The sequence below is a fragment of the Typha angustifolia genome, chromosome 15 (genome assembly GCF_048772165.1).
Source record: "Typha angustifolia cultivar Huaian chromosome 15, ASM4877216v1, whole genome shotgun sequence".
NCBI classification, from domain to species: Eukaryota; Viridiplantae; Streptophyta; class Magnoliopsida; order Poales; family Typhaceae; genus Typha; species Typha angustifolia.
Genome location: NC_133253.1, coordinates 566,460 through 591,011, shown reverse-complemented (window position 1 = coordinate 591,011; position 24,552 = coordinate 566,460). Strand labels below are relative to the sequence as shown.

General features: G+C 38.0%; 4 protein-coding genes across 8 annotated transcripts; 2 read left to right on the top strand and 2 right to left on the bottom strand.

The window, feature by feature from the left end:
* Positions 1 to 703: 703 nt before the first annotated feature.
* Positions 704 to 13,858, bottom strand: LOC140777640 (transcription factor BHLH148-like). 2 transcript variants are annotated; one of them, XM_073121890.1, is made up of 7 exons: positions 13,770 to 13,858; positions 9,082 to 9,134; positions 8,819 to 8,965; positions 5,556 to 5,631; positions 2,922 to 3,904; positions 2,065 to 2,355; positions 704 to 1,497 (listed from the first exon to the last, which is right to left on the bottom strand). In XM_073121890.1, exons 5-7 carry the CDS (start codon positions 3,327 to 3,329, stop codon positions 1,369 to 1,371), a joined length of 828 nt encoding a protein of 275 aa, XP_072977991.1. In that variant the 5' UTR covers positions 3,330 to 3,904; positions 5,556 to 5,631; positions 8,819 to 8,965; positions 9,082 to 9,134; positions 13,770 to 13,858; the 3' UTR covers positions 704 to 1,368. The 2 variants fall into 2 exon arrangements, with proteins under 2 accessions (XP_072977991.1, XP_072977992.1); XM_073121891.1 differs by having other exon boundaries at positions 8,819 to 8,942; positions 13,770 to 13,838.
* An 883-nt stretch (positions 13,859 to 14,741) lies between these two features.
* On the top strand, positions 14,742 to 17,941 carry LOC140779958 (GABA transporter 1-like). 3 transcript variants are annotated; one of them, XM_073125311.1, is made up of 8 exons: positions 14,997 to 15,015; positions 15,412 to 15,534; positions 15,941 to 16,095; positions 16,203 to 16,297; positions 16,379 to 16,565; positions 16,936 to 17,066; positions 17,190 to 17,405; positions 17,517 to 17,941. In XM_073125311.1, the coding sequence occupies exons 3-8, from the start codon at positions 16,002 to 16,004 to the stop codon at positions 17,883 to 17,885; spliced, it is 1,092 nt and encodes a 363-aa protein (XP_072981412.1). In that variant the 5' UTR covers positions 14,997 to 15,015; positions 15,412 to 15,534; positions 15,941 to 16,001; the 3' UTR covers positions 17,886 to 17,941. The 3 variants fall into 3 exon arrangements, with proteins under 3 accessions (XP_072981411.1, XP_072981410.1, XP_072981412.1); XM_073125310.1 differs by lacking the exon at positions 15,941 to 16,095 and having other exon boundaries at positions 14,742 to 15,015; positions 16,203 to 16,301; positions 16,383 to 16,565; XM_073125309.1 differs by lacking the exon at positions 15,941 to 16,095 and having other exon boundaries at positions 14,743 to 15,015.
* A 364-nt stretch (positions 17,942 to 18,305) lies between these two features.
* On the top strand, positions 18,306 to 19,079 carry LOC140778220 (PRA1 family protein F3-like). Its single transcript, XM_073122826.1, has 2 exons — positions 18,306 to 18,894; positions 19,042 to 19,079. The coding sequence occupies exons 1-2, from the start codon at positions 18,306 to 18,308 to the stop codon at positions 19,077 to 19,079; spliced, it is 627 nt and encodes a 208-aa protein (XP_072978927.1).
* A 152-nt stretch (positions 19,080 to 19,231) lies between these two features.
* On the bottom strand, positions 19,232 to 24,551 carry LOC140779946 (E3 ubiquitin protein ligase DRIP2-like). 2 transcript variants are annotated; one of them, XM_073125294.1, is made up of 7 exons: positions 24,005 to 24,551; positions 22,951 to 23,050; positions 22,102 to 22,426; positions 21,511 to 21,944; positions 21,371 to 21,421; positions 20,531 to 20,603; positions 19,232 to 19,721 (listed from the first exon to the last, which is right to left on the bottom strand). In XM_073125294.1, the coding sequence occupies exons 1-7, from the start codon at positions 24,141 to 24,143 to the stop codon at positions 19,551 to 19,553; spliced, it is 1,293 nt and encodes a 430-aa protein (XP_072981395.1). In that variant the 5' UTR covers positions 24,144 to 24,551; the 3' UTR covers positions 19,232 to 19,550. The 2 variants fall into 2 exon arrangements, with proteins under 2 accessions (XP_072981395.1, XP_072981396.1); XM_073125295.1 differs by having other exon boundaries at positions 19,583 to 19,721; positions 21,371 to 21,413.
* Between the last annotated feature and the right edge of the window lies 1 nt (position 24,552).

Sequence of the window (24,552 nt, the reverse complement as noted above, 5' to 3'; positions counted from 1 at the left end):
ATAATTGTTAAAAAATAATGTGTAAGATTATATATCTAAAAAAATTCATCTACCAGTAATCTTTTTCATTCCTATTATACTTTTAAAGATCTTAACGGTTTAAATCTTCAACAAATTGATTGATAAAGAAATCTTTTTAAAAAGATTGTATTTGTTATTTTAATATTGGGATGGTGCACTATATTTGTTAAATATAAATTTAATTTGTTATATTTTATAATATTATTTTATTTTAATATTATATTTATAATTATTTTATTATATTTCATAGTTGATATTTATTAAAAAAAAAGCTATTTACATTTAACTATTATAATTTTTTTCAGGAATGAGAAGTTATGCTTGTTTGAAGATAAATTATTGAAGATATAAAGTGGCATTGTTAGAGCCTACTTTAAAAAAAACAAAAGAGATTTGTACTGTATGGAGGGCTTCACAGTCCATTATTCAGCTGTTACACTTTACTGTTCAGGTTATTTTGGGTCTTCTTGGATCCAAATTTAATTGTATAGTATTCTGTTCAGGTTTTTGAGCCTCCCGTTCGACCAAATTGATGAGTCCGGCTTCTAGTTTGGAAACAAGGATAGCCCAGTGAGCCCATGACAACAATGCAGCTATCCTTACTTACTACATGGTCCATCCCAGTGGGGCCCAACAGCAAGATTTATTTGCATCACTTTCTCAAATAAAGCCCAGTGGGCCATTTACTATTTGATCACTGGATTTTATTGTAGGCTCAAAATAAGCCCAATGTTTTCATAGTATATTAGTAGTAAAGAAAATAAAAACATTTTGTGTGTCTCCTCTTTCAGCTCAGACGAACTTTAAATGAGCTGCCTGCTACTACTACTGCTAGGAAGCTCAGTCTAACCCACTCGACCCATAACAAATTGAATCCCAGTAAGTTCATACAATCCTCTTTCATCATGGAACTTTATCTCTTACGTGACACATTTTAAGTCCGCATCTTTGAAAAATAATTTAATAACTCTTAAGTCTTTATTACATTCCTACAAAAAAAGCAGCAGCCTCTGAAGTCACAATTTGCGTATATTTTACATCCTACATCCTGTGGAAATTAAAAAAAAGAAAGAAAAAGAACGAAATTGATCACGATGGAAACGTGCCATTGACGGTAGCATAGAATTCCATAACTATGGCGGCAGTGAGACTCGGTGACTCACAATCTCAGCCAAAAATTAGACCTAAAGGTTAGAACCACGGTAACCATCGGCGTGAGGCTTTCCAGGAAGAGAGCATATAAACAGCACAGGGGGGGGGGGGAAAGAAAAGGACAGAAAACGACAAAGAATGAAGGCGATTGTAAGATCCGCGTTGACAAACTTTTGAGGAAGGAAATCTCCAAAGTCAAATCACATTCCCAGCGTGACGGTTTTGCGGCAATGCGTTGCTTCCAGGAAGAAAGAAACGAGACTTTTTCGTCTGCACATCCTTTAGAGCTTCCTTCACCGTTCTCTCAACCTCTCCAGCCGCCATCTATGCACAAAAATGAAAGAAATGGTTAATTAAATAAGCTATCTCTTTATTACTTAAAGCTACTGATCCTAATCCATGTGCAGGGGTATGCATCAAAACTTTATCTCAAAAATAATTTGTCCAAAATTACTATTAAACCCCATGTGGGTCATAGGGTGTCTGTCTGTCTATCTTCAAATTGACTTGCCTTCAATCCACATATTTAGACTACAAGACTTTTGGAAGAAGAAGAAGAAAAAAATCCTCCTTATCATTAGGTTTCAGAGTAATTAGTAATTGTATATGGTATCAAGACAAGAATAGATCGAATTTGTTTAATTCACAAGTGGAGATTTCTGGTAGTGTGATAGTCCTTCGTCACTCCGATTTGAGAATGTTTATAGACTTACAATCTTCTGCTTATAGACTTACAATCTTCTGCTTTGATACACAATATGAATTCACCATCTACTCTTAGAGATTATGCTGACAAAGAATGATGGATACCATTTTATTTTCCTGAATTGAAACCAATTGCTTAAGACTGCAGTATGCATCTAGCCCAAGCAAAAGAAATTTCATGGTTACCTTTGTTTCAATGCTCATGGACGCCGAAAGCTCGTGGCAGGAGAAATCGGATTGGATCGATCTCGCCGTGACATCCATACTCTTCAAACATCTGAGAGCCGCGATCATGGAATCGATGGCAGATGGTGGATTTGCCACCTGAAACTTAATCTTGACCCCTTCAGGACATTGTGCACCACTGCCCAGTATCCTTGCCTTGAGTTCCTCATTGTGCCTCCGCAGCTCATCTCTCACTCCCTTCAATTCTCGTACATACACAGCGGCTGATTGCACTATGGAGTTCTTATCACCCTAAATTCAAACAAGTCACAATTAGCTTGCAGAGTCGAAAACTGCAATAATTTCTATCGAAATTAGGTTACTTGGACATCTAATCATATCCACAGCGTCAATTTCCTCGCAGGCTTCGATAAATAAAAGAAGAAATTTGAACTTACTAGTACTAGTACTAATTGTAGATTGGCTACCAACATTTATACTAGAATCACACCCAGCAAAAAGCCCTAAAAGTTGAAAGGCCCAAATTGTCTGCAATAAGTTCTATCGAAATTAGGTTACTTGGACATCTAATCATATCCACAGCGTCAATTTCCTCACAGGCTCCGATAAATAAAAGAAGAAATTTGAAATTACTAGTACTAGTACTAGTTGTAGATTAGCTACCAACATTTATACTAGAATTACACCAAGCAAAAAGCCCTAAAATTTGAAAGGCCAAAAATTGTTTCAGAAAGGGCAACTCTGAAACTTCATAATACTCGAGAACATATAAACTAATTGCACATCATGATTTCTGTTTGAGTATGTTTACTTCCCAGATAATTCGAGATTGCAAGAAGGAAAACAAAAGAACCAACCTTTGATCTGGATGAAAGCATGGAGTAGAGATCTGCATAGCTCTGGCTCAGCTTCTCTCTCCTCTGCCTCTCCCTCATCATATGCCGGAATCCGCGGCTCCCCTCCACCCCTCTGCTATCCTCCGGGGTTCTCGGGATCTTTCTCAATAACTCGATCACTCGCCGGTGGATGTTGTTCGGACCGGAACCTCTTCCGAGACCCGAACTCGAGCACTCCGTCGTTTGCCCGAACTCCGGCTTTATGTACTTCTCGAAGGCGCTCCCCCGTAACATTGCCTCCTCCTTGGCCGCCGGCAAATCCGGAATGGCCGGAATGAAATCAAGTGGAACCTCCGGGGAGAAGGCCCACATGGGCATGTCGCCATGGAAGAGTTCGTCTTGATAGGAATAGAAGGAATCCATAAGCATCTCTCCTCCTTTCTCTCTCTCGCTCTCTCTATAACAATAAGTTTCATCCCTATCGCTTATCTTCCCGCGAAATTTAAATGCCTCTAAGCTAAGTGCAACTGTGAGTTTACAACACGTGGTCAAATTGTGAATTCGGATTTGGAAGAACGGTCAATTCTTCCTCCCCCAAAGAAAACGAACGTGCTGGTGACGACCGTCGCCTCTAATTTTGCCCGCGTGACAAAAAAGGGATCGACGTACACTCGTATCGTACTCCCCCTTTGAATTGATCTAAACCGTTCAAATACTGGAATCAGAACAGAGCACGCGGGCCCCACTAAATTAGCAAAACGTGGGGGATGGCGCCAAAGAAGCTACGAGGTAGCTGCCCACAATGTTATTTTATCCCAAGGAAGAATAGAGACTTCCAAAAGAGCGAATAGGATTAGGACCCAGCCAACACGGATGTCACATCTTACTGAATCAGCAAAGAGAGAGCCTTATTTTAACTCCAACAAATTATTACCCACATGTTGGAAATTGAAAAGGCCAGGTGTTATATATGCAAGTGGGAGTGGGGAGCAATAACAGAGAACCTGCAGTGCGGTGGTGTTACATATGTTTCTTGTGCAGATTTCTAAATATTAATTTGCAACAAATAATTCTTTCTTTTTCTTTCTCTCCTATGCTTAACATATTTAAAACAACAACATATCTACATCTTTCTCACCAAACAAAAATTTTTAAAAAAAGGGGGTAAAAACAATAACACCAAATCAATAGAATAAGATTATATATATATATATATATATTTAAAAAAAAAAAGAGTAGAATAGAATAAGATTAAACCAAGTGCTTATGGAAGTGTGGAGTCGGGAGCGACATTCTAGGAGGGTGTCACGTTTGAATATGATCCATGTGCGCTATTTGACGACAGTAAAGATTGCTATGGCTAATGGCATGTGAAAAATAAAGCCAATTCTCTTTTTCTTTTTTTAAATTATAAAACTTAAGAATAATTCTAGAGTACTATGGCATGTGTTCTTTCTAAGACTAAGACTCGCTTGCAGTAAGATTAATCTATTTTTTCCTTTTCTTTTTTTAATCTTCTCTACTCTTTTTAATATAAGCTTGTTCCACTTATACGGCAAAATGACCAGGAGGGAATGATTTCTAATACTGATATCACATGCAGTTCTAATTTTGTATTCTATCTTAAGAGCTACTGCCTTTTATCTTGCTTGTACTCCTACAGGATTCAACTTTTGCAACTGAAAATCATTGCCTATGTGTGCAAATGAGAAGTATTAATGAGGTAAACAGACTCTTTGTCCATGGTCCATGATTTGTAGGCCAATCTGATTTCCCATATTTTCTTTTCTATGGTATAAGAGAATCACATTTTGATATGTTACTGCACATACACTCAGCTACTCCTTTTATTCTCCTTTATTCTCCAAATATCAACAGATCGACAATGGGTAAGTCGATTAAATTATGTTTTATCTGTTCCAAGAACTTGCATATATGAAGTACTACTAATGATGATTAACATTCCAAGGGCTACTAAGTAGTTTAGAAAATATCAAAATAAGAGCCTAATCACCAAATACAAATATTTACAAGTATTTATAAGAACCTTCTGCTTGTGTATGTGCAGATCTAGTTGAGCTGAGAGCCAGCTACGATCCTGACTAGACTTGATTTGATTTGGGCAAAAGACTACCCAAAATAGTTAAGATTAGGTTGATTAGAGTAAAGGTTGAGAGCGACCCAAGTTTCTCCTAGTAAGAGCTATAATGATTTTATAGTGCTAAAATTGTGTATAATTCATATACCACTTTTGTTTTTCATAGTTAGTGTGTCAGATTACAGCAAAAATTAGTTAAAAGACCTGAGAAACAAGCATCCTTTAGAAAAGAGACTTAAATAGTATAGGTTTCTTTAGAAGCCCTACTACTTATTTGATCAAGATAAGTACTTGGTTTATCTTGTATATAGAGTGGATTGCCAAGTTAGATGTCATAACATATGTTTTGGCATGCTAAGTCATGCTCCAATCAAATTTCTCAACCCAAAAAAAAGTCGTGTTCCAATCAATCTAGTCCAACTTTTTCCATGAGCATCATTCTCTAAACTATGTTAATTTTCTTAGATAAACTAAAATTTAAATCAACATAAATAAAGTGAATCTTAAATCTGGATGTCTTTAGTTAGTGTTATAACATTTCTCAAAAGAAAACATACCTCTATGTTTTAGATCCCTGTATTGCTTCGTCTCTCTTAATTCTCACCTCTTCAGCTTGCCGCAACAAACCTAGCCCTGGTACAAGGCAGTCTACATTAGCTCATTATGTTTTAATTTCCTTTGCTATTGTGGCAGTAAAGTAACATTCAGATTAGATTGATCTACTGAGAAAGTATGTAAGCTAAGCCTGAATTCACCTAAAGCATTTTTTTCCCATCCATCTAATTTCCATTTTAAACATACTTCAATAATTTTATTCCATCATGCCCTTTGCTTCTATGGAATAAGTTAACTTATCACCACTTTTGAGAAATATCAACTTATCACCACTTTGTCTCCTATTTACTTTAGAGTTAAGATTGATAATGTTCTGTAAAACCAAAACATAAACAATCAAAAGCAGATTTATTACCAGTCCATATCACACTTCACATGTTCTTTACCTACATAACACTGAAACCTACTCTTTTGTAGAAATTTCTTCATGTCCCTCTAGTAAATATTGACAGACCGAATCAACTTAAATTCACGATCTGTTCTATCAACTTCTTTGGTTCATAGGTTGGCTAATATTTGGGAGAGAAAAATGAAAGGAAGAAAAAAAATTTACTGGCTGAGAAGAGATTAATAACTTTCATGATAAGCAGGATGTCATGATAAGCAGGGGATCATAGTAGAAATCTACATTTGGTTAAGTAGGAAGTTATGCAGCATGTAAGCCACAGAGTAAGTCTCACAATTATAAGAGTATAACCCTTTATTTGTGGTGAAAAGTTATTCAAGATTTCCTTGAACCAAGGTTTTATTTGCTGGAGCTTGTGAAAGCTGAAAATGGACTTTTTTTATGCTTAAAAGTCCTAGACTGGAAACACTTACAACGTTGTGGAAGTTAGTTTTAGGTACACCTTTAGTGATGAATGCACCTCTCATGTGGGAAGTACTGGAGATAGATGTTTACTGGATCAGATGCGAGAAACATTTCCTTGCAAGAGTACAAAAATGCTCACTTATAATCCTTGATCTCTAGTTTCGATCAAAGTACTCAAGGAGGAATTGAATCTCATTGAGATCCCATCCATCTATCATTTAACATTTTATCATATTAAACTGATAGATCAGATCACTCCTTCCATGATCATTTGTACAGAAATACAGAAGAACAACACTAGAAGATTGTCCTCATCTATCATCTAAAAAGTATCAACATGCTTTTAGGGAAGGCGCATACTAACTGTTCTAGGTGATACATTGGAGACTGGAGAGAATGAGTAACTGAAGCTAAAGCAATGGAAGGATCAGCAAAGATATACTACTGAACAAGAAATGGGATAATTAATGAAGTGTTGATGGTGTGACAAACATTTCACAACTGAAGAGCTCGAAAAATAAAGAAGGTTGTAGAAGCAAAAGGATTAAGCAAAAGAACTTTGTATGCTGCACTGAGCAACTTCATAGTGTCTTTGACAGCATAATTGTCAAAGCACATCAATAAGGAAAGGAATTGTGTTCACTTGCAGGCGGAAAAAAGAAGGAAAGGAAAAAATAATAATAATAAAAAGAAAAACCAACTTAAAACATCAGTAACTATCTCGAACATTTGGTTAACTGCAGGGAAGTATAAGTTAAATAAAGGCTATCTAGTATTTGCTTCCAGAACTTGGTTCTTTGAGGCAGAAAGAAAATATCCACAATAATCATCTGTCTGCACTAAATGATCAAACATTAATGTCACAAGGTAGCTCTACTGGATTTTGGTCTCAGCATTAGGAAGAAATGCTCATGAACTAGCGAGTAGTAACAAAACCTTCACCAAATAACATGGCGTTACAACCCTAATCTTATACAACATAAGCACCTTACAAACAGACAGGATAAAATATTCCAAGAGAGCAAATCAAACAATTGTTGCATAACAAGCCAACAGTGTCCTTTTCTTCCAACTTTCATTCTCACCATTCTTGACATTCGAATAGAAAGTCAGGATTAAAGGCTAAGATCATATGATTAAATCTGGTGTTTCTTTCTGCAGTTGCGATCTAGACTTATTGAAGGTGTCATGGTTACTTCATAAATAGAAATGTACATATATATCTGAACGAGCATATTTTTGACATGATGACATCTGGATTTTAGTGAATAAACTTAAAATTCAGGACATACTACCAGGATCTGCATTGCCAAGAATGACTCAACTGCATAGAAAGATGTCAACAGTTTAATGACAACCTATGAATGGATTGATCGGCCAGGATAAGATGAACAGTTTTTAATGATGGTATGTTTTATAGAAATGATGGGGTGGAATCTGCAAAATTCAGATGACCAATAATTTTTGTTCCTGGTAGAAAGGTCTTAACATTAGTGCTCCAGCTCTCCAAACTCTTCAGTCTTCAGTGAGTGACTACTTAGTGTACAAGTAGATGATTAGGATATTTCATAAAGAAATTTTGATGTTTATACTGAATCCATGATCCTAGAGACACATACATGCATGCGAGAATGCACATATTTTTCAGGGCTCCATGTGGCATAATGGTAAGACTTGCCCTTTGCATTCAAGAGGCGGTGAGTTCAAGTATAGGAAACAGCCTCCTCACAAGAGAATAGGGAGCAGCCTCCTCACAAGAGAGTAAGGGCACTTACATATCCCCTACCCCGACCGCACATAGTTAGGAGCTTCGTGCAATGGGACACTCTAGAAGCTGATGTATCCACATTGAGTTGTGCCTTCATAAGGAACTCAGAAGCAAACAAAAGTAAGCAGGAGGTGTCCTAATCCAAAGACCTTAATTTCATTGATGTCAGTTTCTGGATACTCATCTAGTGATAGGGTGAAAGTTGGCTGGACATTATCCATCCAAACCAGCATCCTATAAAAGTTAGCAACATATGTATTCAGATTTTCTCCATCAATTTGGAACCTGGATACATGTCTATATTTGATGGTATTATCAAGACACAGAATGGGTGTATGCACTTCTACAGAATTTAGATGTGGAATTTCTATTTCCAAACTATTTGATAACATCAAAATGATATACTAAATTTTCTGCATTCCTAGTTTTATCTTGACCCTTGACTAATATGTTCTACTTATTCCATACATTGAGTAGCACAGAGTTTATGTGTCAAAACCAAAGATGGATATAGCTAATAGTATTTTGTCTCTGTATCAGTGCTAAACAAGGGCAATCATGTCTATCATATGTTTATATCGATTTCTCATTTGTACTTCTAACATAGCAAGGATGCGGACATGAACCTGCCAGGAGTTGATGTGCACCGGATGAGCTTCTGCTCCAGCTTTAGACCTTCAAGAGGTTCACTCTTCTCTTCACTTAGTTGGAGAAGCCCACTCTGTAACAACTTCATCATCGACATGTTCTCTGAAGATTGAATCCGTGCATACCTTAGAAAGAAGTGGGAGTAATGCTAAATTTTATTTCTGAAATTATTCATCTTTTATACCATAAAATGAATAAAAGGAAGCTAGAATTTGATATAGACTGGAGGGCAAATAATCACCTTTTGATGATCTATATACAGAATGAGCTTCAAGAGGCCCATCGTATCCTTGCCTGAGTCAATTTTGTCACAAAGCAACGATCTTTATAATATATATATATTTTTTTTGAAAGAAAGCCCATCGGTTCAGTGTTGATACGAAACCAAAAATCATCTTTCAATAAAGAGACTACCATCACTGCATGGCCTACTCCAACCACAAAACAGATCAAACCTGACAGTCACAAAACAGATTGACACCAAAACACCGATGAAAAGAACACCGCAAAGATCACCTGCAGTGATATCAGCACTACCTACACAGACTAGAGGTTTAACCATCAACACCACAAATCTATTTGCATCAAAATATTACTGTTAGAATATAAAATATAAAAGCTATGTTCTCTAACAACTTAAGCTTTTAAAATAGTTAGAGAGTTAATTTGGTATTGGAGCAGAAATTCTGAATTCAAATCCTATCATACCCATCTGTTATTTGAAAATATAGAACCACCTTCCGTTAAATTCAAATTTATTTTTTGGCCTCTCAAAATATTTCATACTGAGAAATGAAGGGGAGTATAAAATATAAAATATAAAAATGAATGTTCTCTGACAACTTAAGCCTCTTATGGTTAGTGCATAATGTATTACAAGGATATTAAAATGAATATGCTAAAATGCTCTCATAATAGATAGGTAAAGCTGAATGGGAGATAATAAAATAGTTACAATTTGTTATGCAAAGAGGATTGTTCTTGCTAGTCACTTTTAATAGATCATAAGTACTTTAGCTATAGTAGAGGGAATTGTGGTCATTTCTCGCTAGTAGAAATCAGAATAGGATTTTTGCATGTTGATGGAAGAAACAAGAAGTGAAAAGGGGTTAAGAATATCAGAGGATATTTTAGTTATTTTTCGCTAATAGAAATTTTATTAAGAAAACGTACATAATTTTATTGCACCCTTTCTACCTGTGAAAAGTACATAATTGATCACATTATTTGCATTATGCAAGGTTTAACCAAAATGTATAAAAATAAGTGTTTAGTTACAAAATATATTTTAAAAAATCTAATTTATAAATAAATATTTCTTATACACAAATCAAATATCATATTAAGCTTTTAGAGTATTTTGTGAGTTCACAATCACTACCTACACACCTGTAAAATTAACCAGTTACACCACAAACATTTACTTACAAGCAAGCCCTAGCTAATTAATAGAACCAAAAACTTATAATAATAAGCTCAAAATGCCACCCGTCATTGCTTTTCTTCCTTCAACAACAATTTAGCCTTCTTTTGAGCTTCCTCCCCTTGCATAGGGCTATCAAAATAAATGAGCAGCTCAGGCTCGGCTCGACTGAAGCTCAAATTTGGCTTGGCTCGATTAGAACTGAACCAAGTCTGAGTTGGGTTCGTCGGCTAGAAAATAATTTTGAACTGAGCCTGAGCTGGAGTCGGATTGCTCCGGCTCAGCTCGATAAACTCAGTTCAAAGGCCAGATCTAAGTGCAATCTAATCTCTTTTCCTCTTTTCTTCCATCAACTTACCCTCCTCCTCCTCTAACCCGACTCCTCCTCCATCTTTTCTAACCCGACTCCTCCTCCACCTTTTCTAACCCGCCTCCTTCTCCTCCTTCTCTAACGTGCCTCCTCCTCCACCGCGGCCCGCCTCCTCTTCCTTCTTCTCCATTGAGACCTACCTTTTCCTCCTTCAGCAAGCTGGCTCCTCCTTAAGCCTTTGCCTCATCGTCCTCCTCCTCCTTCGCCAAGCCACCGTTCATCCTCCTCCATCGGCTTGAGCTCGATCCGGCTCAATCTGGCTCGCCTTAATAATAGGCTCATTTCAGGCTTGAGCTCGGCTCGTTTACACTCTATCCTTTCACACTTGCCCATCAAATTATTAAAGCTTTAATATTGTGGTGTAAAACCTCCTAAAGTTTCCCCTTACTTCAAACAAAAAATAGCCTTATTTCATTCTAACCACACATGCCAAAACATTGCCGCCATCCAAATCTTCCACCAATCTCTAACTCCCTTCTTCAAACCCAAATTAGAGCTCACATCCCAAACATCCTTAATATATTCCAGATTTTCTCTACTCCCCAAAAAGTGCTTCTATGATTCATAGTACCTCAGTCCTCACATAGCAGCAATTCAAAAGCAAGTGCTTACTTGTTCTTTTTTCCAACAGAACACACATTTGTTCTCTCCTACTCAATTCCTTTTCAATAAATAGTTTTCTGTATATACAAATACCTCTTTAGACTTTTAAAAAATTACATCTTCTTAGACGCTATTAACAGATAGCCTAAAATTACCTTTCTATCTCTATAAAGAGAAAATACTAGATTTTATTAGTTGATAAATTAAAAGTACCTACTTATCCTTAGACAATATTGATTGGAGATCCCAATAACAACTCTTAATTCACAATAACAAAACACATCTTCAAGTGAGGTTGGTTTGGTGTTGCTATTAATACTAGAAGTCATGTGATGAAAGGTGGGATAGAGAGATGAGATGAAAAAGTATGGAGCTTGGGAAAGAAGATTGCTTAGGAAAGAAGGCCTTTTTAGTTTAGTTTAAAAAGAAGATGAGAACAAAATTGTCCAAGAATTACTTTTACGTGACTTTTAACTCACAACAGAAAGCTAACAAATGAGTTTAGTTGTAGCTTTTTAAAAGTCTTGAAGAGTATTAATACACATTTATAATACAGGGGTCAAAGTGATACTAAGTCAAAATATAGAGAGACAAAATGTAATTAAACCTCGACAATTTGTCTTTATTAGAATTTTGTTTAAGCTCCGATCACAAAAAAAAAACACTAATATTTAAGTGCAATTTCAACTTCCACAAGTCAGGATAACCTTGATTATCCTATTCCTGCCACCATTATATAAAAACTTATACAAGGACTTGACATAGTACACTCCTTTGATGTCAAATCTCCATTTGATCTTATCCGTTGCACCATTAATTATGATCCCTGCTGAATGCAGCAATTTTAGCAATCTCATCCTGCCTAAGATAATCATCCATATTTCTTCTAGGAGTAATCAACCATTACATACCATCCCAAGCATCTGCAGCTAGCATTTCTTCATTCAAATAACCTTGGATACAGAATCTCCAAACTAAAATCCCCTGCCAAATATCTTTCCAAAATTTAATCCTCTTCCCTTTACCATTTCCCAACACACTCCAACTTTGAAAACAAACTATGACTAGAGCACACCTCTCCAGAAAGGGACACTCCGTAAGAACTTTTCAGTCTAAAGACCTCCATCTTGACTCTGATATAGTATCTTTTAGCAAGTCGCTCTTTATATAAGGGCATCCGACATAAAGTATTTGAGTAAGAAACCCTTTAGAAGGAAATTTTGGATGAGCATACCATCACAAATTGATTTTATAAGCAGACTAAGCATCACAGAGGAGAGAGATTTGAATTATCTAACCAGTACCAAAGAACTAGACATTAGACATTGATTACAACTTTTAAGAACGGAAGTTGCAGGCCAAGCTTGTCTTCTTTCATAAATGTCCTCATAGTTTAAAAATCATAGATTCATACTAGGGATGCAATGACCTAGAAAGTCATATCTAATAGTTTTAGGACTAAATTATACTCAATAAACCTTAGGTTCCATCCATGTTGTACATTTTTTGAGTTGCCGAGACATTATTTATGCTGGTAAACCTAGTAAATCCTACACTACTAGCAATGACAACAAGGACTCTCAAGTTTATATGCAACATATTGTGGACAAGCCATTGAGGCTGAAGAACTGCAAACCAAAAAATTATTACGACTATCTACCGACAATATTGGTTATGTATGCATATATCTTGTGATGATCACTTCAAAAGGCATACGGGTACTGTACTCAAGGGATATAATAAGCAGGACATTTGTGAATTTGAACAGGCCGGAGACCCAAATTTGGGGCTTTTGCCCTTTGAAGCAATATAATAAATAAACAACTCTTACAGAACGACACTGAATGATCTCAATCCACCGCACCAGATCTAATTATGCAAACATACATAATTTCCTTAATGTTTCTGTTTTCTTTCTTATACATAATCAACCATAAGTTAAAAAAAAGTACTAAAGTGGTCTAAACATTACTTCGATAAACTAAATATTGTGAAGCTTACATTTTTGGCATATTCTAATTCTTATGTTTCTACTTCTTTTTGCTCTTCTAGAGTCACTTTCTTTGGGCTTTCCCTTCAAATTGGTCTTTGGCCTTTTTTTCTCAAACAAATAGTCTAGTATCGGTTCCTTATATGTTTGAGCAGCAGAAGAAAAACACTATCTTCCGATCTATGAACTCTAAACGAAAACAAAGAAGAATCCCGACAAAAATCAATGATACTAAGAGCCATGCCTCATAATTCCTACCAAGCAATCATCGACCTTATTCCCCTTCAACCACAAAGAAATGAAACTAAATCGTTTTTGCGGTGGCGATAACAAGTAAAACAGCAAGTGAAGTCAATAAACAGGGGAATTTTAACCAAAAGATCAAATCGATCGATACGCATCAAATTCTACGAAAAACTCACCTTGGCCTTGAAATTATTATTTCAAGCCTCCAAATCCATCCCTCAATCCCTCAATCCTAACCCTAAGAAATCGGCAACAGGATCTAAGAAGTTTTTCTGAGAGCGAATCAATCCCACTCACCTTCGAGATCCATCGGAAGCGGGAGGAGACCACCATCAAGAAACCCCATGCGGGTTTACACGTTTCTTTCGAGCACCTAATTTGCTCTGGAAGAATGGATCCGAAACGGACTTCCCGCGTGGTTCAAATTTGTAATTACTTCGGCTGCCCACGTGGTCAATTTGCCGTCTTGGGTCCACTCTTGGGAAACTTTGCAAATGGTCAACGGGATCCATGGAACACGTGATGAATATAATTGATCCTATCCAATTGATTGAACCCACGTTATCCTTTTAAATTGGTAAACCAAAAACAATGTAATTATAAACACGTGAGGAAATAGGCACAGGTGATTCCATGATCGCGTCATGAGTGATGTCAAGCGTAATCAATTGGGTTGTGGGCTCGTGGCCAACCCCTCCTTCTAAAGCTTCTAAATTATAGACATTAAAGTAGAAGATTTACGTAATTTTATAATTTAACCCAACTCTTAATTTATGTAACACACAATTGATTAAGAATTAGGCAGCTGGTTGACAGTTGGCGTTTTTAAGCATATCAAAGATGCAGCACGTTGACAGCTTGATAGTTTACATCCAATGAGTTGGATATTGCGCCTGCCAGTAGTGAGACTGTTTTCAATATATCTCTCCTTTTTATTATGTATTAAGCTTGTAAAATCCATAGGAATGAATGAAACAAGCTACGGGCTTTAAAAATGACACATAATATCCAACATAAGATTTATACCAGTGTAGTATACTCCGTCTAGCTTATATAATTAATTCAGAAGATACTATTCTCTAATCTACATATTAATCATTTATTAAAGCCTTGCATTATTGAAGAACTAATGATATAAGATCTTATTTTAGATACTAGAGTGGGCCCGAAAATTAATTGGGCTGGATCCTAAATAACTGGGCTACAAGCCTACAATAGACAATGATTTTGATGTCAGTTTTGATTAAGTCAACACCTTGGATAGCTTATGGGAAAGCTGCAAAATGGCGCAGTGTCATTCTATTCCATTCAGAGTAACAAACGGATGCGATGTATACGGGAGCTGCTAGGGATGCCTCGGAGGGAGTGGCGGTGGTCGAGGGCCCGCCCGGAGAAGACGACGTGGCGGCAAGGGACGCCGCCCAAGTAGGAGAAGGGAGAGGCACGTGGAAGCACGCAGCGTTCCACGTGGCGACCACCATCGCCACGCCAGCAGCCTACGCCCCCTTGCCCTTTGCTCTCGCCTCCCTTGGTTGGCCACTCGGTACTCTTAACTTCCATGCTTGTTTCACTTCTTTCTTTTTATTTTTCGCTCTCTCTCTCTCTCCCTTATGTCTGTGTCTTGCCACGACTATTGGCAAAGGATAAAAGTTACATGGCAATCAATTGAAGATGGTTTACAGTCGATGTAATCAGTAAATCATGTCAGTAGATGATTCTGCACCGACTTAAGAAGATAAAAACTGTATAAAAACGATAGTCGACGGCAAAGTTTTTCATTCTTCGTCTGGCTTCGTCCCCCAGTTCGATGTGTTAAGTGGAACATTTCCTTGGGCCCTTCTCCACTCTCGTCGCTGTCTTCTTCTTACAATAATGCATTACGGAATACCTAAATCTAGCAAGAGATGATGATTTGATTAGTTTTTGCTCTTTTGTCCAGGTGTTTGCAGTTTGGTGGGTGGTACATTAACCACATGGTATTCCAGTTTGCTAATCGCCTCCCTATGGGAATGGGATGGAAAGAAGCACCCTTCTTACCGTCTTCTTGCAAAGAGTATATTTGGTTAGTATTTTTTTTCAATGAGATCTTTGGCAAAGTTTACAAAGTCAATAAGTTGTTTACTTCTTCTCTCTTGAGAAGGGGGTATAACCAACAATGATGAAATCTTTAAGCAAATGATTAATCAATTATTGTGCAGGATGCAAGTCAATGCTTGCATATTTTAGTAGTCAGTATTTGGCATTATTTGGATCAAATGGGTCTTGTTTAATTATAGTGGTTTCTTGTGGATCTGAAACACAATTAGGACTAATTTCTGATTCAACTCTGAGCGTCTGTCTATTTTATTTTAATCAATCAACATATATAACATAAGGGTGTCAATGGTGTTGCCAATTGCTTCATATCATTTTAAGGTGTCTCACAGATATAAAACTTACTATATGCATCTCTTATCTTGGATGTATAGCATTTACCAGGCCACAAGCAGAACGGTAAACAGTATTGGAGAACGTTGAATCCTTATTTTTATGAATTACAAGCCACAGTGCAAGAACCTGAGTCAAAATGGAGCAGTATTAAAGACGATCATTTTAGCACAAGTTCTATTCAGGACTTATAAATGTAATATTAAAGTTTTGCTTCCCTTAGATTGGCTTACTAGTAAGCATATTGGAGTTATTTCTCTTTCTCAACTGGATGAATTGTGCTTTTCCTTTTTTTTTTTCAAGGGCCCTGGGGTTATTGGTCTGTAATTTTCTTTCAGCAAGTGGCTTCCTTGGGTAATAATATCGCAATCCAGATCGCTGCTGGGAGCAGTCTTAAGGCAAGTCTGTGAAGTAGTGTTTATGTTCCTTATTATAAGAATGCCAGTTCTAATGCCTTGAAATAATTCCTCTTTCCACAGTCAGTTTACAAGTACTATCACAGCAGTGGTTCATTAACTTTGCAGCACTTCATTATTTTCTTTGGTGCCTTCGAGCTGCTTTTGTCACAGCTACCAAATATTCACTCGTTGCGGTGGGTAAACGCTGTGTGCACTTTTAGTACCATAGGCTTTGCTGGGACAACAATTGGTGTTACTATATATGATGGTAATTTTCATGACACTTCTCTGTTATATTCCTAAAATCAAACTACTTAATTTTTCTATGAATGCTATATCTTTTCTCTAGTTTACATCCTAAAAAGAGCTTAAGAAGTCTGTTAGAAGTACATAGTTCTTGTTTTTATTGCTCGTCACTTTGAAGATCTCCTAGACAAAATTCTACCTTTCTACTATGATTTTCCCTAGTTTAATGTACTGAAATGTGCCTTAAAATTCTTGAAATTTTAGCCTGCATTCAAATAAGGCATACATAATACCGTGAAAGTTTTAAACCACCAAATTTAAAGACAGAAAATACATATCATGTTACCAGCATTTCTTTATCAGGACAGATTCCAATGTGTGTTTCATTGTAGGAAGAAAGATCGACCGGAAGTCGGTTAACTACACGTTGCAAGGCAGCACTGCTTCTAAAATTTTCAAGGCTTTCAATGCGCTAGGAACGATTGCCTTCTCTTTTGGAGATGCAATGCTTCCAGAAATCCAGGTGCAGCACATATTGTCATGTTCATCCGAAATTTGCCTCAACTTTTTATTTTTTTTTACTTGTTAGATTGGCAATGTCATTTGTTTGTATTTGCTTTAATGATTCATCCAATTTGATTACCAGAGTACTGTAAGAAAACCAGCAAAGAAGAACATGTATAAAGGCGTGTCGACCGCATATGGAATTATCATCTTGACATACTGGCAGTTGGCTTTCAGTGGCTACTGGGCATTTGGATCCCAAGTTCAGCCCTACATTTTGTCTTCCCTCACTATACCTGGATGGACAATAGTCATGGCAAACCTATTTGCTGTCATCCAAATATCAGGATGCTTTCAGGTAAATCATCTTATTACCCTTTTTTAGCTTACCAAAAGCTTCAAATTTGTTTGTAACTACTCGAAAAGCCAGTGGTATACATTAAGGAATGAATGCCATCTCTATGTTCAGATCTACTGCAGGCCAACATATGCACACTTTGAGGAGTGCTTGGTGTCCAAGAATTCTCTGCAGAGACTTGCTTATACTTCAGGCTACATTGCTATCATTACTCTGATCGCTGCTGCAGTACCTTTCTTTGGGGACTTTGTTTCCATCTGTGGGGCAGTTGGGTTTACACCTTTAGACTTTGTGCTTCCTGCCTTAGCCTTCCTTAAATCTGGGAGAATGCCAAAGAGCCCTAGGCTGCATCTTGTGTTGAAGGTGGTCAACCCTGCGATTGCTATTTGGTTTTCTACAGTGGCAGTCTTGGGTTGCATAGGTGCAGTTAGATCAATTGTGATAGATATAAAGACCTACAAATTCTTCCATGATATGTGATAATTCTCAAACTTCTTATTTATATTTAAATTAAAAGAGAGAGCTTATTATTGGAACTCTATCTAAATGCTGAAAGGGAAAATCCAGCTATTTGGTATGCTATTTTTTTAGTTTTTGTTTCTTTATTACATTTAAAAGGGCATTTTGACACGTCACCCTCCCACAAACCTCTCGTCCAAAAGAAGAGGAGTTGTCGCTTTCCTTTTTGCGGTATGTTTTCCTCTGTTGATCATTCTGGACCGTCCGATGCTCCCACCTCATTTGCATTTCTTCGTCGACTTCTCCCTCCTCGAGTCGCCGTTTCTCCCTCCTCAGCTCTCCTCTCTCTCCTCTCCCCTCTCCCCTCTCCCCTCTCCCCTCTCCCCTCTCCCCTCTCCCCTCTCCCCTCTCCCCTCTTGAGCTCTAGGGTTAGGTTTCCACATGTGGAACCCTACCACCTCGTCGCCGGCCGGGTACGGCGCGATCTACCCCAATCAACCGCCGGTGCCACCTCCACCACGGTCTTCCTATCCGGCAGCCTCCCGATTCGCCGATCTCGTCTCCCGCGTCAAAGGCCACCTCGAAACCTTAATGGCCGCCCGTCGCCCCTCGTCGGAGCTTTTCGACCCCGCGGCCTTCTCCCTCCCTGACACCACCTCCGACGCTGCCACCCGCCTCCGCCGCAACTTCGCCTACTTCCGCGCCAACTACGCCATCGCCGTCCTCCTCGTCCTCCTCCTCTGCCTCCTCTCCCAACCTTCCACCTTCCTCGCCATCGCCGCCCTCTTCGCTGCGTGGTTCTTCCTCTACCTCTCGCGGGAAGGACCCCTCATACTCTTCAACCGTGTCGTCGACGACGGCGCCGTCCTCTCGGTCCTCTCCGCCGCCACCGTCGTCGTCGTCTTCCTCACGGAGGTGGGGTGGACTTTGATCGGATCGGTTACTCTCGGGGTTGGTTTGGTTGGATTGCATGCGGTGTTTAGGAGTACGGAAGATTTGTTCCTTGGTGAGATGGATGCGGTTAATGCTGGTTTGATATCGGCGGGTGGTGGTCCGATATTGCCGACTTACATTAGGGCGGTTTGATAGGCAAATTTAATATAATCATGGTTCTTGTTGGTGTTTATTACTTATCATATTCTTTGTAAATACTTTGATAGGGATTTAATACTTGCAGCTGTAGATGGTGAAGAGGATTTTGATGGCGTAGAATGACATGATATATTATTATACATTCGAAATGATAGATCCTAAAAAAGAATATGATGTTCAATAGAAAGCATCAAACTTCTTAACTGGAAAGAAGGATAAGAATTCTCTGAAATGGTCAACACTCGTGGGTGAGATTGGAAAAATGGAGGACAAACAAAGACAAAGACAATACATGGCTAAACGAAGCATATAACTTTATAACTAATGCAAAGCAGAGGAGGAAAAAATTGAGTCAATTGAGAGACCAAACCTCGCAAAGCCTAGAGAAGAAGACAACTCATTGCTAATGAAGGAAAAGAAATTAAAAAAAAAAAAAAAAAACGAGGAGAACAACTGCTGTAGCTAACTAGCTACCAAATCATTTATTTGATAGACATACATTAATTTCACAATGATCACACAACGGCCTAGTGATGGACATCTATAGTTCTGAGATCCTCGTCGTCGGAGAATTGTTGAAAGCTTTGAGTTTCCTCAAGGAGCTGAAATTTTGCGCCGATAGGTTAGCACTGTGACAAAGTCCTTACCTGATGAGCCCACAATTCCCTCGATTTTGTTCGACGATTCTGTTTTGAGCCACAAATCAACTAAGCTGTGTAGGCTCATGTTGGGGCTCATTGGCTGACCTTGGCACATGATTTCTACCTGTTATATAATAAAAGCTTGGATGAGAGAAGGTCAACTAATCACGTGAGTATAAGCATGTTGCATTTCTGCACTAGTACAAATCCAGTACATGAATCAAGAAGTATCGCCACAAGCTTTTTTGAGTGATAACAATAATATCATGAGATGAAGAAGAGAAGACTTCAAATTTAGTAATTTACCACCAGAACTTTTTTTTTTCTTATCCAAAACTAATCACTACTTGTTCTGGATCTCCTTCTGGTGGTGTGGGGCAGATGCCTAGATAAGAACAGTCATTTTACTTTACAATTTAATCTATTCTTGCTATGACCACTCCAGCACCAATAAAATATGGAGGAAGAGTTGTCCATCGAAAGATAGCTCCAAATCGATAATCTTATAGAATTCTAAATCATCAAAGTCCTTCAATACCGTGTCCTAATCTTAGAAGATCAAAAGTACATACAGTCAAAAAGAATTAAAATAACTTAAATGGTTGTGCCTTTTTATTGCACCTTAAGATCATGCGGATGAAGAAACAAGCTGAGTCTCACTGCTTTATTGTCAAAATTCAGAGATTAACCTGATGTGCTTGCTCACAATCAGCACTGTTGGGCCTTTTATGCATGGTCAAGGACTCAATCTTTGGATATAGTAGATTCATGCTATGCTAACATAACTAGCAAGTGATATCTAAAAAGCGTAGGTCTCAAAATTGAAAAGGAATTTAGTAACTATAAGACAATTAATACCAAACACCTATTATGTTAGTGATGTAATCAAAATAAGCAATGGATACACATCTCTGATAGTTATTGAGAATGCACCTCATTTTCACTTGCAAGATCAAGTCTCTTTGCAAGATACTTCTGGATGGAAGAAACAGGTAGAGTACCATCTCTGAGGCATGGAAGAAGAAGAATAGTAAGTTTAATGATATCAGATGGGAACAAGTGATCATAGATATATATTTTTTAATCACTTAAAAATAGAGATGAACATCTAAACACTTTTTTCTCCAAACATTCTCATTATTAACATAATATTTTGCATCTTAGAAGTACAAGCATGTGATCATTTCTTATGTCATAGAATTAAATTGTGATGGAACCATGGTAAAGACAGAATTATAGGCAAATATTATAACTTCAAAAATGCCGCCAAAAAGCAGAACCATATGCAAGTAAATCATGTGGCTATATCATTTAACAAGCTGTAACACATATGAGCCATCTTTCCATTTAATGCTGGACTCCACTGGCTACTCCACCAATAATTCAGAACTTGTTCAAAGGCAATTATTAGTTAGCCATTTCGATTAACAAACTTAGTTCACCTATAATTGTTTGGTCAGTGCTGATAGATTTCAGCAAGAGTTCTCTCTATCTTTTACCTTCTGAAGCAAAGTACGGAGCTACCTGTTCCATTATACATTTCATGTGCAATATTGCACAACTCCTACTGTTCTGACTGCCTTAGGCTTCATGGTACTAATTATTAGATCACTACGTTTCAGAAATTAGCCACTTAAAATGAAACAGAGATATTTGATATTCCGATTTTTCTGAAAATAACTAGCAAAAAAGAGTGCGAATATTGAGAGAGTCATCTTGATATGATTATGATTATGATTATGTAACTCATATAGTGGGAGAAAGCAAACTCACTTGATCCTCAGGTAATTGGCAGGTAACTGAGCCAATTGGCCACCTGTTTCCCTGACCAGTTTGCAATTAACTTAGAATCATAATATAGAAACTTTCCGTGGAACTCACCATTACAAACTGAAGAAGAGAGAGATACTTACAGGTTAGGAGAAGCAACTAACGAGAACCAAATTGGACATGTTCTCCAATCACGCAGAGTGCTCGCAGCATCAAGTAGGGCTCGAGCAGAAGTTCCAATGTCTTTCTTTCTACGACTAGTTCCATTCAATTTCCTAGCTTTGGCTGATGCAGGAGGCATGGAAGCACTGCCATTTTTCTCTTCTTGAGCTTTGTATTTATGCAGATGTTCCTTGCACTTGGTTTTAGGAAAAAATGGTTCATTATCAGCGTTATTGATTTTCTCTTCCTTAATAATGAGTCTTTGTGGGCTGGACCTAAGAGCTTTTGTTCTATTCGCAGCCTCAACCAGACAAGTTAGAGGTTTCCAGAGCTCTGCCTTATCCAAAAACGACTCTCTGCCATTATCTGTTTCTTCCTTTGATGCGTTATTAGATGTTTCTGCATCCAAATTATTCTGCATAAACAAAGGAGCAATTAACATTCACCATGAAAGGAACTTCAAATACAAGTCCAACTAAGGGCAGCCAATAGGATGACTTCACAACGACAGTTGTCTAAATAGAGACCTCTCACAGGCATGAAGAATGGTGATTTTGTTTTATTTTCTCTACCTGTACTTTTCTGTGACTCATCCTTGTCAAAATCATTGGTGAACTTGTCTTTTCATCTCGATCTTTGACATTATTTTCCTCCTTTATGGACTCATTCATGGAAGAAGAGGCTCCACGTGAGGCAGCAGCCCTTCTAGCAGCTTTAGTTCGCCTTCCTGTGAAGCCAGTTTGCGTTGCTACTCTAGGAGCACTGACAACCAATGAAGAAAGAGATCTTTCCTTTCTTCTGACAGGCAATGGAACAGAAGGAGCTTCAGGAGTATTAACCTTTCTACTTTTGAAAGGAAATATCTTAGCCCTAATATCTTGCATGTTGTGATCAGGTCTGCATGCAATAAAACATGCGTTAAATACCACAAGGGCAATGAACTAAACATTCTGCAAATTGCATCTGTAGGAGAGATTAAAACAATATCCATGTGCTGCTTAAAGAGTCAAAGATATTTTTTTCTTTTTTCCATCTCTGCCCCATGTTACAGATCTTCTGAAGGAACATAATATGATTATTATGTCCAGATATAATGTATGGGTAAAGGTTATCACAAGTACATATTCAAATTCATATACAGATAAATCAGCTTAGCCTTTGCAAGTTCCAATATTATGTCTCAGAGGCTCTCAATTACATCTTTTTAAATGACAGTGCCCCATGAAATTTTTTTTGTGAAAGTTACTCATGTGTGCGGAACTTAGTGAAAGTGATTGGATTATCCTTTTATACTGAACAGTATATATCTGCACAAGAATATCCAGATTATGATACCTGCATTGCAACTCATGATAATATAATAGATAATCAATGAAAAGAACATCAGGAAGAACATCAATGCCAGACAATGAGAAGGTAACCTTAGCTTCTCCAGAGGAGCACAACCAAGACCAATGTTGCATATCGGGCAACAGTCTACCTCCTCGTCAGTTAGTTTCTCGTAAATACATTTCCTGCAAACTGCTTGCAAGGTTGAAAGCCAGAAAGTCAATCTTTTTCTATGATATAATAATCAACTAAATTCACTGCATCCTGGCATAAAAACAATTCAAGTAATAAAGGAGTTCAGTTATGCAACACAGTAAATGCAGAAAGCACAGAATAGGCTCAGTTAAGAAATTGTATTCTTAGTCTTTAATATACAGATTCCTTAAGATATCTATTTCTAAATATCATTCATTCATCAAGATTAGCACATGAAAATCATAAAAACATTAGTTTTTGCAACTTATTTCTGTAATAAGAAGACAACAACTGCAATAGAAACTGATCAAAACAGAAACACCAACTAACTTCAACCAAGCAAACTGCTGAATAAACGTCAAAGATGGTTAATTTATAATAACATGATGATGATTGGCCGAAAGTAAATAGCACAAACTCTCAAAAAGACAATAATTAAAATCTTGTGATCGGTGATATGCTGCAGAAAAAATAACAAGAAAAAATAACACCTAACACATTCATTCACCACACGCTTAGTGTTTTTCTACCCCTTTACTGCAAGTCGAACAACAAAACTTAAGAAAAGAGATCAATTTTCTCAAAATAAACCTTCCAATGAGTATTCCTCAAACCTCCATTTAAGTATGTCGATCTTCTAGCCTAATAAGCAACGGAAACGAACCAATATCACGTAAAAATTTCATCTTTTTATCGTGTCTGCGCACAAATAACACCTCATACCCGGTAGGAGCTAAAGAATACAATCCAGACAACGAATCCACACAATAGAGACTGCTGTATTCTAACACCACGAAATAGGAAAGACCCAAATCAAAAGAACCTAAAACCACGAGGAACCCACGTCCAAAATACCGAAACCCACCACAAAACTATCAGAAATCAAGAAAACACGCACCCAGATCACAGAATCAACGGAAGGGAGGAGGAGGAGGAGGAAGTGAGACTCACACGTATGGAGGCACTCGGATATGGTGGTGGCCTCGCGTAGGAGCTTATGGCAAAGGGGGCACGTCATGCGCGAGAACAGGAGCTCCCTCCTCACCCTCACCACCTGCGGCGGCGTCCGCGGCGACGAGGGCCCCGCCATCTCCGTCGCCTTGCTCCGGTCAACTCGGGCGACGAATACCAACTCAAACCACCGAGTGACGAGATTCTCCGTCGACTCAACTGCCCATATCGTGCATTGGAAGGGTCGAAAGCGGCGAGGGGAGAAGCGATTCGAGGAAAGGTGGAATCTTTAAGGCAGGGGAGAGGTGAGACGAGACGAGACGCGGAAAAGAGTAGGATTGGGTTAGGGTTGAATTTGGAGATGGGGAATGATGAAGCTGGAGGGGGCGAGGAGAGGATTATAGAGGAGGAGGAGGAGGAGTTGGAAGAGGTCGAAGACGACGACGACGACGAGGAGAGAAGGAGAGAGAGAGAGAGAGAGAGAGAGAGAGAGAGAGAGAGAAAGGAGAAGGGGGGTCTTTTGGGCGTGCTCTCTCGCTTGCGGGAAA

Excerpts from the sequence above, each read along its gene's own strand:
- LOC140778220 (XM_073122826.1), top strand. The coding sequence starts at position 18,306 with ATGTGGAACCCTACCACCTCGTCGCCGGCCGGGTACGGCGCGATCTAC. Across the intron at positions 18,895-19,041 it reads GATGGATGCGGTTAATGCTG|CTGTAGATGGTGAAGAGGAT; the intron begins GTTTGATATCGG and ends TAATACTTGCAG.
- LOC140779946 (XM_073125294.1), bottom strand. The coding sequence starts at position 24,143 with ATGGCGGGGCCCTCGTCGCCGCGGACGCCGCCGCAGGTGGTGAGGGTG. Across the intron at positions 23,051-24,004 it reads ATCCGAGTGCCTCCATACGT|TTTGCAGGAAATGTATTTAC; the intron begins GTGAGTCTCACT and ends CCTTGCAAGCAG. Across the intron at positions 21,422-21,510 it reads TTAGTTGCTTCTCCTAACCT|GGAAACAGGTGGCCAATTGG; the intron begins GTAAGTATCTCT and ends CAAACTGGTCAG.
- LOC140779958 (XM_073125310.1), top strand. The coding sequence starts at position 14,802 with ATGTATACGGGAGCTGCTAGGGATGCCTCGGAGGGAGTGGCGGTGGTC. Across the intron at positions 15,016-15,411 it reads CTCCCTTGGTTGGCCACTCG|GTGTTTGCAGTTTGGTGGGT; the intron begins GTACTCTTAACT and ends TCTTTTGTCCAG. Across the intron at positions 17,406-17,516 it reads AAATATCAGGATGCTTTCAG|ATCTACTGCAGGCCAACATA; the intron begins GTAAATCATCTT and ends CTCTATGTTCAG.
- LOC140777640 (XM_073121890.1), bottom strand. The coding sequence starts at position 3,329 with ATGCTTATGGATTCCTTCTATTCCTATCAAGACGAACTCTTCCATGGC. Across the intron at positions 2,356-2,921 it reads TGCTTTCATCCAGATCAAAG|GGTGATAAGAACTCCATAGT; the intron begins GTTGGTTCTTTT and ends GTTTGAATTTAG. Across the intron at positions 1,498-2,064 it reads CCATGAGCATTGAAACAAAG|ATGGCGGCTGGAGAGGTTGA; the intron begins GTAACCATGAAA and ends TTTTGTGCATAG.